General features: G+C 41.9%; 1 protein-coding gene across 2 annotated transcripts in view; it reads left to right on the top strand.

Moving 5' to 3' along the window:
- PREX1 (phosphatidylinositol-3,4,5-trisphosphate dependent Rac exchange factor 1) overlaps window positions 1-15,160 on the top strand; it is a 259,443-nt gene that overhangs the window by 186,470 nt on the left and 57,813 nt on the right. For both annotated transcript variants that reach the window (XM_063145951.1, XM_063145959.1), the window contains 3 exons: window positions 4,107-4,199; window positions 11,693-11,841; window positions 13,786-13,871. In XM_063145951.1, coding sequence (XP_063002021.1) covers window positions 4,107-4,199; window positions 11,693-11,841; window positions 13,786-13,871 — 328 coding nt within the window. The remainder of the gene's footprint in view (window positions 1-4,106; window positions 4,200-11,692; window positions 11,842-13,785; window positions 13,872-15,160) is intronic.

The following is a 15,160-nucleotide window of genomic DNA, read 5'->3' as shown; positions in this document are numbered from 1 at the left end:
CCACATGCTGACAGTTGGGGCCGTAGTCAGCGGCATCATTCTGCAAACTCAAATAGCACTGTTGGAGATCCACCGAATCTTTTTGTTGCACAAAGTTTAGCATGTTTACTTGCAAAGATTATTGCATAACCAAGTGCATAGGCGGTTGCACAGTCACTGGTGCAACTATACTTGTACAAACATACATTTAGATGGATTCTCCTCTTGTGCATAGACCAGAACCTAGTTCCTCCTAGTACAATGCCACAGTTAGATACTTCCCTTTGGCCTGTATGAAATGGCCATAAGGAACAAGGAACAGCTGTAATTCTTCTGCTTATAGGATAGGATGCTGCATTATATTACATCATCAGCACTCTTATCCACAGCTGCATTTCTTTTAGAGGGCTGGTTTAAACAAGAGTAAATGTAGATTGTCTTACCCAAGGGCCTTTTGAAACACATTAGGTTTTTGCAGTGTGTTTGCAAAAGAGAAATCAACCATTTCTCTGTCGCCCTCTGGTTTTTTTATCCTTCTTTCTGACCTTACACTGAAAGGAATAGCAAATATTTTCTGCCAAATGAAATGTGTAGATGCCAAAGGCAAATTATTCCAGCGTGAAGCAAATGCTCTTCAAACAAATGCTTAATTTCATTTGTTTGTGCAATTGTTTCTGTGCGTGGACATAAATCATGACATGCTGAAAAAATATACAAAATTCTCTGCATATTTCTAGAAAATTAAAGCTTAGGCTTACTTCCAGATGCTAAAAATGTAGCAATATCAGGATATCTCCTTTGTAATGTAAAAACTCTGCTTTCACAATCAGAGCGTAAGACTCCAGGATTGGTGATTCCAGGATGTTGCATGCTGAAGCAAATAGTTAAGGCGGCTGTAGGGTTGGCAAGCTATGAAATATGTGGGAGACATTTTTGTTTTTCTCTATTTATTTTAAGCACTTATAACCTGCCTCTAAATTAAAAAAAAAAAATCAAGGCCGCTTGCAATAATGCACATAATAGTAGCAATATATTCATATAAACTACAATAAAATATTCAGTGGAACAGCAGAGTTAAACAGCAATAAAACAAACACAACAAATTTAGTACATGAAGCAGTGAAAAACATTCATTATTGTTATGTTTTTCAAAATATCCAGGGGGAAAATATCTTAACCTGGTTCCTGACACTCAGTAAGGATGGTTCCAAGTGAGCAGCACTGCAGAGGGTATTCCAGAGTTAGGGCCCCACCACTGCAAAGGACCTCTCTCTGAAGGTAGGGGTTCCGGCAGCAGGGCATCTGACTATGATCTAAGGAAGCAGATAAGTTAGAATCAGAATCATAGAGTTGGAAGGGGCCTATAAGGCCATCGAGTCCAACCCCCTGCTCAATGCAGGAATCCACCTTAAAGCATCCCTGACAGATGGTTGTCCAGCTGATTTCCTTATCTATTGGAATCACAACTGTGGCTCCAATGACAAAACCTGTGGAGATATAACTGAAGAAACACGGGTTTAGTAAGAATTAAATTATTCAAAACATGCAACCATTTCCCAATAGAACAAGTAGAACAAGATTTCTTGCTTGCAACTTTGCAGTAGGCCAGTCCCAAAGTGTCTTTGCTTTTCTGAAGGTACTGAATGCTACTACCATAAATAGTCGATGGGCAAGAAGGCTATAAATGGGGATGTGGAATTTAAAGTGGCATAACCATGGGAAAATGACTTGAAACTTACTGTTATTGCCTTATCAGTTCTAGTAGTAAGTTCATAGGGCAACAAGTGGAGCTCAAGCACAGTTGCACCTCTCTAATAAGTAGGATTTTGCAAGCGTAGAGGTAGCTGGCACAGTGGCATGGTTCTCTCAATGCCAGCTATGAGTGTGGTTTTTTGCCTCCCAGCTTGGAGCCCTGTCTATGAGCCAGGAAACCAAGCCATCCTATGTCCCCTGAGAGGCTATCTAGGAGATATGCAACTGCTCCCTTAATTAATTAATATTAACATCCATTTGATCATGTGTCTCATCATTGCGCACCTTGCTAACTTTGTGGGGCCTGTTAAAACTTTATTTTTAAATGGGAAGAGAGGTTAAATGCAATTGACTGTTCTTTTCATTGAAACTATTTTGAGCCACAGTAAATCACCAGCGCATAGTATTATTAAAAGTGCTTTGCTTTGTTTAACTTCACAAGGGTCAAGGTTACCTGGGGCTTTTCATCATATGAATCCAGCTGACCTGCAAAGCTAATTACAGCCCCTCACCCCCATGGCTTTGAAAAATGCCTGTCCTGAGTCTACTTTTTCCAGTGTGGCAGGCAATCCCTCAGTCCCTCCAAATGTAAAACAGCGACACAGGGCCGATGAGTCCTCATCCAGTTTCAATTGACTCCAGAACGTATGGCCATAAAGGATTTATTGTAGTGGAGGATGAAACTGGGCCCACTTGCAAGCAAGGCCAATGATTTACCAGCGAGGTGCTGAGTTCCAAGGGATTCTTTGTACTGCACACATTTTTGCAGTATTGTTCCCAGAGCATTTTGTAAGAAGGGATCCAATCACAGCAACATTTTTGTTCTTGCTCTGTCTCTCCTTAACTCCACCATTTCTTGAATAGCCATTGTTTCTCATGTTTAAAGTCAGAAGTAGCCTAGAGTGTAATCTTCTGCTTGGAGAGTTTCCTGTAGGGAAGGAGGCTTAATTTCCTTAATCTTGTGCCATCATGAGCAACTGCAAACAAAAGAAAATTGATGAGCTAATAGCATTGACTAAAAGTACATAATGGCTTTGTCTTCCTGCACCTCCCCCCAATCCTAGCACTTTAAGGATAAAGCAGTTGTTGTGTTCGTGCACTTTTTAAAATTTCCTGGCAGCATGTGAGTCTTTGATGTAATTTGGCAAATTTTCATTTCATTTTTTTACATGTTTATTTCACTATCAGATTTATAAGCCGCCTTTTAGGGTAAACCCTCTGAAAGTGGCGTACAACAAAAGCTTTAAATCACAGTCTGTCATAAAGAAGAAAGCTTTAAGGTTCTAAAAATAACAGCGATGGCCTCCCAGCATTCTCCAGGGTGAGCATTCTATAATGAGGATGCCGCTGTGAATAGGCCCTGCTCACCCCCACCCCCATTTAATTTCTAGTAAAGAAGCAGCTCAGAGCAGGGCCTCATCTGAGGATCTTACCGTTCAGGGGTTGGAGAAAGCTTGCATAAGAGAAGGTAGATGTTCCCTGGGATAACTTGGACCAAAGTCATTTAAGGTGCAGTCCCACAAGTCCCAGCATTGTCCCAGGCAACCATGCTGGCTGGGGCATGTTGGGAGTTGTAGAATTTTTTTCTGTCTAAACATGCATAACCCTAAGGGCGCAATCCTATGCATATTTAGACAGAAAAAAGTCATACAACTCCCATGCTGGCTGGGTAATGCTAGGAGTTGTAGGACTTTTTCTGTCTAAACATTGATAGGATTGTGCCCTTAGAGCTGTAAAGATTAAGAGCAGCTTCCTGTGTTCCTATGCTAGCTGCTTGAGAATCCTTTGTTTTTGCAGGATCAGGCAGGTGGGTTTATAGAGCCCATGGTAGCCCCCCCCCCATACACAGCTGATGAGCTGCATTCGATTGTGGGCCAAACAGAGCTGTTACAGTAGACCTCTCCATTTCCCTATTTCTAGGGCGAGCGCATAAAATGAAGCACATGTCTGCCACTGTCATGTGTAGTTTGGCCTTCATTCTATTCTTATTTGCTCTGATTTGCACTTCAATGCATGCCAAGTTGGAAAAATAAACAGTTCTATGTTTGCATTTCTTCCTGTGTGAATGCAGCCTCACTTAACAAGCAGTGACCCTTACTAAAAACCACAGTCACTGAGAACTCCATAAGCAGAATCAATTGCTAATGGAAAATATTCCTTATTTCCCCCTCTAGTTTTCATGGTACCCAGAATTTACTATTTACTACAATAAAGTAGTGGAAAGAAATAAACAATTCTTTGTTTCCCATTGTTGTTATGGATCAGGAGGGAGGAGATATTGAAACAGCAGCTAACTACTGCATAGCTCAAGATCAAACTCATGAATTTGTGAAGGAGCTCACAGGTTTGTGCATTTTGTGTGCTTTTTTCCATAGGTTTTACCAGAAGAGGATGAGTATGGATTTGACATAGAAGAAAAGAACAAAGCCATTATGGTGAAGTCTGTTCGTCGGGGGTCACATGCAGAGGTGAAACCTTTTGACATTTGTAAACACTTCCCTTTTAGCATTAGGAAGGAGATTATTCTTTGGGGGGATGGGACCCAAAATAACATTCAGAAGCCCATCTCATTTTAATGGCAACTAGTAGGTCATTGGGGGTCTTCTTTAATTCCTCTTGCAATAAACTGCCTTTGTGCATTGATAGGTTTTTGGTTTTGGTATATGACATTCTTGCAGAATAATTTCAATAAATTCTAAGACCACACAGTTCCTCCAGTCCAGGGTGTCACACCATCTTGTAAAATGTGAAGCTAAGCCGAGGGAAGATGTGTTCAGATCCACATCAAATAACAAGCATCTGTACCTTGTCTCCACCCCCTGCAGAGCTAATAACAATGTATGTCGGGAGGGGATTAAGATCAGGAAAATAGTACAGGATAAAAGGGTTAAACATTCTCTCCCCAGATCCACTTCCCTGATTAAATTAGCCTCCCTCTGCAGCTGCTTTGAAGTTAAAATAAAATATCACAGGAGATCCTGATCACCTGACTTTCCAACCTGGAAACGTACCGTTGGGCCCTCAGGGAAAAGCCAGTGGAAATTGCAATCCTCTTTGTCAGCATTCCCCACCCTGGTGCCCACCAGATGTCTTGGGCTACAATGGCAGAACATTTTCTACAATGTTCTACAAAGGTAGAACATTTCACCATTGTGCAGAACACGGTGACCAGGTGACCTATGTGCCTGCCTGTTCAGTCTGATGTCCAGGTGCAAAGTGATGGCAAGCAACATTTCTTATGGTTCATCTTTAAATTTCAATTTGGGTAGGACAGCCCTTCATATAGAAGACAGTTCAAACAGAGGACACTCGTCTTGCAGCTCGTTAAAGAGAGGACTGTTCTCTGTAAAAGAGGACACATGGCCTGAAGAAATGAGATCCAAAAGTGATGAAGTGTGGTAAAGGGTCTGATTCAGCCAGAAAAGAAAAACAAACCCAGACACAGTTTAAGGGATAGCATATTTTGGAGAGTAAAATAGTCAATTTCTTCCCCTGTTAAATTCCATACCGTTAGTGGCTGCAGTAACGGGCTGGTGGTTTAAATGACATCTTAATAAGTTGTCCATTGCAAAGACAGGAATTATATTTATTAGGAGTGGATAAATTGATCCAGTATATGGCTCCTGTTTATGGAAATTACTTCTCCTAATCTTCCAACTAAACATTGCCTGTCTTTGCCACCCACAAACTCCACTGGCCCGAAAAAAATGTGCATAAGCCACCAATTATTCCCATATTGCATGACTCCACATAGACTGGACCAACAGATATCACACATTGATTCCTGTAACTTTGCCAGCAGATTTTATAGTTTACAAAAGCCTACCATTGGACAGATGCAAGCCTACATAGTACAGTGTGTCCTGGTGGTGGACACATGTATAATAGAATGTGTTGGTTGCATATATGCTCATGATTGATCAAAGGATGCTGCCAATTTTGCATGCAACTGGTATTATAGCATTTTGCGTGTGTGCAAATGTTCTTGTTTTGTTTAAACTTCCTTAATGTGCATGCTTAGTTCTAAACAGTATCTGAGGTTTGGCAGGATTTTGCATATTTGGGGCATGAGGTACAGATATGTGAAGAATAGTAGGTATATACAGATGGAATAATATAGGCTAGATGGAGGCCGTAAGAGAGGGCAAAATAAGCAAGCTAAGGAGAGATGCCATGTCCCCTGAGTAGTGGGGTCTTTGGCCGATATTGGCTTCATATTTTCAGATGAAGTTCTGCATCTATGGGAGATTGAAATTCAGCAGAATCCAAATATGTAATCAACTACCAGATACCGGGCAGATATCTGTGCTCTTATCCAGTTGTTTAAGGGGAGGGGAGGGGAGGAGAGAGGGAGGGGTGGCACTGATATGAATATCAGTGAGGGGACCTCCAAAGTGCACCGGAAACATGTGTTTTATTAATACAAGTCCCCTCTGGAGGGTTCCTCTTCTGTTGTCTTCACAGTTTCTCACATTCAGCATTTCCTCCCAGTCTTCCCCAACCTGGTGCCCTCCACAAGTTTTGGACTTCAACTCCCATCAGCCCCAGCCAGCATGGACAATGGTCAGGAAAGCTGGGAGTTTGGAAGACACTAGGTTCAGGAAGGCTGCTTATCGTATGAGTCTTAACTATCAAAGTTGTCTATATTTGTTGTGCGTCTGCAGGGTAGTTCTGAGCTGAAGGTGCTTTGTCGTAATTGGCACTCTCCTTTATTTGTTTGGTCTTCTTGCTACAAGCAGCTGACAAAGGCACATAAGAGGTTGCTGGGTGGTTACCTTTTCCACTGCAGGCCAAGACCCCCTTAGCTTTTGAGATGTCTGTCAGCCTCCCAGGTCAGGCCATTTGGGTAAATGATAGTGCTCATTTCCCTGTTTTTCCTTGACATGATTAATGGCAGCTCCAGTATTTTTCTGCTTAGATTAGCCAAGTACTTTATTAATATGAACCTCTTGGTAAGCCATTGCCTGACAGATAATCCCTCCATCATTTCTTTGGACAGCTTCCTGTAGAACATTTCAGTTTTTGGAGAAAAGAAAATCTGTTTGTGTTTTGAGTCTACAGAGGCACATGATTTACAAAGGAATCTTTTTCTTGACCTTCCAAGAAAAACTTGCTTTGACCATCTGCCCATCTTTCCTATTTGACCTTAAAATATTGCTACAAAGAAGAACCGAATGGAAATCCTGGTGACCAGGAGAGGCCGTCGGCTCAGTTCACCAAGATTTGAAACCAAGAGATAATGCCTTTTATTGCATTCTTGGGCTCTTTAATTGCCTTTTGATACTACAAAGCTATCCAGCATATGGTTCAGGGCCAGCACAGCAGCTGTAGATAATTTGGAAAACCCTCTGGTAGGCTGATGCTCTCCGGGGTGGTGGGGCGGAGAGGAAGCAACAAGATGCCCCGGGTGTTTCTCAGTCTATGGGACAGCTTTTGATTTCAAATAAATCAGTGTGAACTGCTTAATTAAATAGCCTCTAATGGCATTAAACATGGATGGAAGGAACAGCAATGAGGTTTCAGGTGTGGGTCACTTGGAGTGTCATCGGATGAGCGTTTTATCGCACGCACACTACTGCCCACTTACGGATGTTTGTGCATCCTATAGACGATGACGTCCGCCTCCTGCGTGCCTCCTGCTCCTTCTTACCTGTTTTCCATCGCAAATTGGACCCCTTTTAAGTCTGACTTTTTTAAAACACGAAATGTGCCACCATTTCCTGCTGTGTGTAGGAAAAGCAGCTTCATAAAAACGGCCCCTGAACGGGGCACGTGATCTTTGTTTACTTCCTCTTCCTTCTCCGTGTAGAAAGAGGAAGTATTGTGGGACTGGAGCAGGTGATGGTAGGGAACCGTGATTCCCCTCACACCCCCATCTGATGACGCCTTTATACTTGTGGATGATTTTAGATAGGTCCCTCTGTACTCCATACCAGAGCTGGCATCAAAGGTAGGCATGGTGGGGCACCTGCTGAGGGCCCACATCCCAGCAGGGACCCACTGACAAGAGCCCCCCTGGATTGGCTCCTCTTCTTCATCATTGCAACCTCCTTGTTCAGCTGCCTCTCGCTCTGGCCCAGACAAAGATCGTGGTGAGAAGGAGGAGCAGGAGATGCTACTGCCTAGCTGCTTACTGCCTGTCAGGCAAGGATGAGAAAGAGGATGAGCAGCAATAGATGCTGGTGACAATCATAGTGAGAAAGTAGACTCAATGAGAGAGGGGATCCATTAAGGATGTCTTGCCCAAGAGACCCCGAACACTTGGAGCCAGCATGGCTGCAAACTAAACAAACTAAATAAAATGTATCACCCATGGCCTACATACATTATAGAAGTGATTTAAATTTACATCACTTTTCTAACTTTGCTTAGATGGGAATTGAAGGCCAGGATCTCTTCTCAATCATCCCAGAGTGCAGGACATGGAATAATGGGCTCAAGTTACAGGAAAGCAGATTCCGGCTGGACATCAGGAAAAATTTCTTGACTGTTAGAGCAGAACGACAATGGAACCAGCTAACTAGGGAGGTTGTGGGCTCTCCCACACTAGAGGCCTTCAAGAGGCAGCTGGACAACAGTCTGTCAGGGATACTTTTTGGTGGATTCCTGCATTGACTCGATGGCCCTCCCAACTCTACTATTCTATGATTCTACGATTAATTTATTCTGGAGTTTTTACTGTTATGCATAATTGTGATTTTGCTGGCCATGGGGAGGAGCAAGCAGTGAAACCCCAGTCCTGACTGAGGAAATCTTATTCAGCCTTCTTCTGGCATCTGAGAGTTCAGCAAGCATTGCCCCACATTTTCAAGCATATCTCCACAGCCATAAGGAGTAAGTGCTTGCTGCTTCTATTAATGAATTACTAAATTCTCAGGAAGTTCTGTTTGATGCCTGTACCATATTCTGCATTCTTTTTCTACACTCCCATATCATAAACACTGTTCTGACCACTGCCCAGTTATAAATGGATCCAAGGATGCCTTTTTTAAATGTTTGCTATTTTATTCTAATTCTGCCCATACATATAGGGATGACTCTTTCATAACTTTTTTAATCCAATGGAGGAATTGCAGGAATAAATACCTAAAACATTATTTCATAATGGTGATGGCTTTTCAAAAGAAATATCAGAAGCAAATAGGAACATGTAACCTGCCTGTAGACTTTTGGGATAAAATACGTGTAGATTTTACACACTGACGTTGTATTTGTGTGCATTCTTCCAAATGTCCACTTTCATGGAGCAAAAATGTTACATTTTAATTGGCCATGGCTTTACATACACCCTCAGCTGGGGCTGTTTTGCCTGGGAGAAGGTGCAGCATGGGTGAAGCACTTGGGTGGCCAACAGTCGTACTACTGGGAATCCTTCTGTTATCGCCCGTCAGTGGTTCACAAGCCCGTGGGGGTGGAGGAGAGAGCTAAAACCTCTGTGGGACAGATGCAGAACATCTGCAGGCTGGATTAGGCCCACAGGCTAGAGGATCTTCTTAACTGTTTTACATAGAGCAGCCTGGCCTAGTTAACTTTCTACCACACAATCTTATATCTTATTGCTCACCTGTGGACCTGCATGTTACATTTTCTTGGTGATGGTAATTATCACAGATTAATTACGCCATCCATGTTGGTCTATTTCTTGATGACATCATGTTGTTGTGGGCTCTCTCTCATTAGGCACAAGTTTCCAGCTGTGTCCAGTTCTATGTGTCCTCTCTCTCTCTCTCTCTCTCTCTCTCTCTCTCTCTCTCTCTCTCTCTCTCTCTCATTCTGCATCCACAAGGTTTTTAGAGGGAAGGGATACAGACTTGTCTGTCTTTGATTTTGGCACTGTTGTTGCTTAGCAACATTTGTCATCTCCCATCGGCATTATTCTGTCAACCAAAGACAATAGCAGCCACATTCCGTAGACCCCTGATTTCTAGGCACACCAGGTGATTAATCTAAAACTTTTGCTTGGTTATCTGGAGTCTCACAAAGAGCTTAACCAAAAATCTGTTTTCTTGCATTAGCTTAGTATGTTGGACAGGCAGAATGATAGGTGCAGTTCTCTTATTATGTAGGTCTGGACTGCATCAGGTGCTGTGTTTCATAATTCTCCAGATGCCACAGAATACAATAAATAATAATGATATTATTATTGATAATGATAATAATAGCATTTATGTAATGCTTTAGAGAGTTCAAAGCACTTTAAATGCATTTTAAGAGCCCAACTACATGTTACACCAATCCCGTAGCATGTAGCTGAGGCTTACATCTCTCTTTTTCTTTTACTGTCATGTAAGCACACATGGCCCTGATTCAGATTGAGTCCACCATGCTCTGGGAGGGGAGGATTAAACTTCTCCCAATCATTTCTTCAGAAAATTCCATCTTCCTTCCTGCGGGGTGGGGGTGTTAAAAAAAGAAGAAGGTCTCTATTGGAGTCTTTGGAGTCAATGAAGGCTTCCTCTATTGGAGTCAGTGGAGGCTTCCCACCCCCATTTTTTATCCCTCACCACTACTGCAGGAGATGGAATTTCAAGAAAAACTTTGAGAGGAGAAGCCAGTGTGGTTAGAGTGTTGGAGTTGGGAGATCCGGGTTCTAGTCCCCACTTGGCCATGGAAGCTCACTGGGTGGCTTACAGGGTTGTTGTTGTTGTTGTAAGGATAAATGGGGAGGAGGATGTCGCCTTGGTCTTTAAGGAGGAAAAAATATAAATAAATAATAAGTAGGGAGGAATTTAATCCTCCCCTCCCAGAGCGCAGTGGTCCCAATCGAAATCAGGGCCATGTATGCCCACACAAGAATAAAAAAGATAAGCCTCAACTACACAGTCCTTCAACTCCTATCAGCCCCAGCCAGCATGACTGGGGGCCAGGAATACTGGAAGTTGTAGTCAAAAACACCTGAAGGGCATCTGGTTGGAGAAGGCTGCTGTAGAGAAAAATATCTATTCTAGTTTAAAAGCATTTACTGTAACATTTCATCTCTAAAAGTTTTAATTCTGGGATTCATACAACTACAACATGTCAGGAGGAAGAGACAATGAAAGAAAGATCCCATTGGAGAGCATGTTTACTACCTTGCTTTGAAGAAACAATCGACAAGCAGATGTCTGATAACTCATTGAATTGTATCCAACAGCCTTTTGGCCTGTGTCCACACAAATAGATAGCTGTTACAGGAAGCCAATGTCTCATATCCAGAGAATGGCACTCAATTATGAGGGGTAGGGAGCAAGAAGCAAATTCATCAGCCATCTTGCTTGAATACATCATTACTCACATTTGTCTTGTTTAGATTCGCTCAGAAATAATGATTTGTCGGCAGGTTTTGCAGTACGCTTGTACACAGCACCTGATTTCTCAAAAGTACACTTGCACATTGGTATTTGTTTATACAGATTGCTATTTAAACTGATAATTTGCAGATGGGATTGCCAAATTGATGCCAGTAATCCCAGTAGTTCAGAAATTGCACTCAACAGACAATGTTCTAAATACCAAAGCTTAGCAATGCAGAGTCTTGATTCCACACTCTTGCCTCCAACAGAACCCCAATAATCTACTTTTCGGTCCATTAAAATGAAATAAGATACTTTAGATCAGTTAATAAAGGAATGTCTGAATGTCTGCCATGGAGGAACACAGGGCATTGCAGCACACATGTTTTTAGGGCATACACAGTTTCTGTGGTGCACTAGTGGCCTATTTGGTCTCATCAGTGCCCCTGGTGACCCAGGAGTATAACCAAAGCACACCCAATGCTCTCCTGCAGGGACAATTGGTAGTGGCAGCAGACTATCTTTCAGGGGAGTTGTCTGCTGATCGTTACCATGAGATGCTCTTCATAAGTCTCCAAGGGTCCCCCAGAACACAACTTGAAAACTACTAATCGAATGGACCCTCTGCCACGTACCCCTCAAGTGATAAAAAGTGAAGGGGAGTTTTTAATGCCTGAATGTTGTTTCAGATGGCTGGCTTGCAGATTGGACGGAAAATTTATTCCATGAATGAGGATCTGGTGTTCCTGCGTCCATTTCAAGAGGTGGAAACCATCTTAAACCAGACTTTCTGCTCTCGGAGACCTCTTAGGCTTCTTGTGGCAACCAAGTCTAAAGAGTAAGACCCCAGAGAATTGCAGTCATGGCCTTCATTGCTATTGGAGGCTTAGTCTCTCTGTGTGTGCATGTGTGTGTATTTCACTGCCTATCATGAGGAAGACAGCATAAGCATTTTACAATCTTGTCTTCTAGTTCAGGGGTCCCCAACACTGTTGCTCATGAAACAGTTCCAAATGTGGTTCCCATGGACACCTGCAAAGCATTTTTTAAAATTATTTTCTGGGTTTTTTATATATTGTATATGGATTTGTATAGATCTATTGCAATAAATACTGTGAAATGAATACAACATTCTAGCAATTAGACATAGGTTTTAACAAAAGTGGACCAAATACCCAAATAAATATCCATTTGAAGGGGGTGTCTATATTATGCCATCCGTTCAAATATTGAAAGTGTACTAAGGTCCTTAATCCTTTGCATTATAGGAGGTAAGTGTTTATCCTTCCAGTGTTGTAATATCAGCCTTTTAGCTGTCCAAAGTCTGTACAGAATCCATTATGCTGTCCATTTATTAATTTCCAGGAAGCAGGTAAATAATTTTTATTTTATTTATTTATTACATTTTTATACCGCCCAATAGCCGAAGCTCTCTATTTTTAAATAGTGTGTACATCAGTGAATATTAAAGACAGTTCCAGTACAAAATTTATCTGTGTAAATACCTCCTCCCCAAAAGAAGCAACTACTGGACATCACCCCAAAACATATGTTTAAAGTAAGTATTAATTATACTGCACTGCTAGCAATTAGCCAAATTAGACAATCCCTTATTAAAGAGACATGGCGGTGTCCAATAGACATGAAACAAAAGGTTTTGCTGGATAAGACATAACCTAAGATCCATCAATGCGACAGGTAGATGCCAAAGCAGCAATCCATTGATTAGGCATTTCGTGGTAGTGTCCATAGCAGTTTCTCAAATCCCCAAATGTGTCCATGGATCCAAAAAGCCCCTTGCTCTAGTTCATGGGTTCTCAACAAGGGGGGAATTCCCCCCTGGGGGGGAATTTTAGGGTTCCAGTGGGGGAATTGGGACCACTTTTCAGCAAAGTATGATGTCCTGTAGATTATGTCTTCCTACACATGTTATTAAAAATGTCCCAGAAAAGTATCATGTCGTCTGCAAAAGCCAGGCCTTTGCTCTCTTTTCCCTCCCTCCCTCGCAATCCTAGAAGTTTCAAGCTTCCCATTTAAAGGGGCAATGCAAAGGGCCATGCTTTGCATTGCCCCTTTAAATGGGACTAATATAGAAAAAAAGAAAAGATTTTCAATATTATTTGGAATGCACCTTTTGGGTTAGACTATCTTGGGAAGGGGAGAAATATATTCTGAACAATGGTGAAAGGGGGGAAAGGAGCAAAAAAGGTTGAGAACCACTGCTCTAGTTCATCTGCAAGCAATTGTACCTATAATACCAGATATAAAAATCATGTATAGCTTGATATAAACTGTATCATGTATCATAGCTTGATATAAACTTGTGTGTGTGTGTGTGTGTGTGTGTGTGTGTGTGTGTGTAATATATATATATATATATATATATATATATATATATCTTTAATGTGTCAGAGTTAATGGCTTCAGCAAACAAATGAAATTGAATTAAGTGGAGAGTAAATTTACTAGTAGTGAAAAGTCCCCCGTGCAACATTTCTGCTTGTGGGAGAAAGCGTTTCGTTGTGACAGGGTGCCTGTTTCATTTTTGGTTGTGTTTTTTCTCATATGATTTCTGGCAGTTTATTTATTTCTTCTTTCTGCTTTGTAATAAGCTGAATACCAGGAGCTGTGTGTGTTTGTTTGTCTTTAGTCACAGAAGTCCCCATGGAATCCAGTCCCAAGACATTCCTTGACGAGTGATGAGGCAGGGCTTGTGTACAACAGAGGGCCAGCCATCTAACCAGCCAAAACCTTGCTCTTTTCTCCTCTTTACTTTTGACAGGATTATCAAAGTCCCAGACTGCAGAGAAAGGTTGTGCTTCCAGATACGGGGAGTAGCACCGCCATATGTCCATGCTGTGGGGAGAGGTGAGAAAAGGGAATGTGAAATGAGTTGTGCCCACAGAATGGAGGCTTTGTATGCCAGCTATGGGCGCTGGAGGGTGAGCTTTGCTCCTACTTAACAAGAGAAACTTGTAGGAATTAATGGTGTCCTATGTCTTGATAACACTAATACTTTAAAAGAAATGTTAATAAGATAAATGAACGGGATGTAATGGACACAACTTGCCCCCAAAGTAACATACTGTATTTGATGGCTTCCCAGATGCAGCTCATGGAGGTGGCCCTGTTAGATGCAGAAGTGAATAGGGGTGGGCAATAGCAACTCCCTGCCCTCGGCGGGAAATGTGAAGTGTTTGTACAGTCCAGGCCTCAGGGCTGGCTCAGGATATTTTGCTGCCTGAGGCAAAGGTCAAGATGGCGCCCCCTCCCATTCCACATATAACAGCTAAATGGACTGGCAATTGACTCTCTCTCCAACACCGGCACTGGTACAACATCTTCCACCACACCTGAAGTCAGCAGGCTATCGTAGGGGCCCCAGGGCAGGCAGCATGGCCCAAAACTCTCTCCTGCCACCTCCCAGCATTCTGCCACCTGAGGTGACTGCCTCACTCTGCCTAATAGTAGGACCGGTCCTGCTAGCCCTGTCATAAATACTAGAAACCTGGCATTCTGTTTTTGTCTGGACAGCAGAGCAGCACCTTTTGCTGCTTACTGCATTTCAGGCTCCCGCTTCCAGTAAAAGCCACTGACCTTGGGAAGCGTAAGCTGGAAAATCTAGTTTGGGATCTGGCTCCCCTGAGATTCCTGTCTGGCCTGGTCTATCCAGATCTCATGATATTTATGTGCAGCATTGTTGGAGTAAAAGGCAAGATATAAAACCTCTCAAATATGAACAATCTCAAAAAGGAAAGAAAGAAATCCCTTTACAGTACAGCTTTACGCTATATATATATATATATATATATATATATATATATAATCCCTTTGGATCGAGGTAGAGAACAACAGTAATACAACAATACCATATAAATCGAATGAATAAAACTAATTAAAAGAGCATATAAAACCAATACAATATTAAAATAACAGTCAGGGCATATTAAAATTCTTAGGTTTAAAATTCATCTGCATAGGCCTACTGGAAAAGACTAGCCTTTATAGCTATCTTAAACTTGGAAAAGAGTATTAAGTTGACAAATATTTACTTAGAAGCAAGTCCAGTTGAGTTCAGTGAAGTTTATTCCCAAGTAAAAATGGGTCTAGGATTGCAACTTTAGCCAGCATTTATGATCATAAGTAAAAGAACAGCA

This window comes from Elgaria multicarinata, chromosome 1 (assembly GCF_023053635.1).
Source record: "Elgaria multicarinata webbii isolate HBS135686 ecotype San Diego chromosome 1, rElgMul1.1.pri, whole genome shotgun sequence".
Classification (NCBI taxonomy): domain Eukaryota; kingdom Metazoa; phylum Chordata; class Lepidosauria; order Squamata; family Anguidae; genus Elgaria; species Elgaria multicarinata.
The sequence above is the reverse complement of the archived record's forward strand: the minus strand, read 5'-3'. Positions and strand labels throughout refer to the sequence as shown.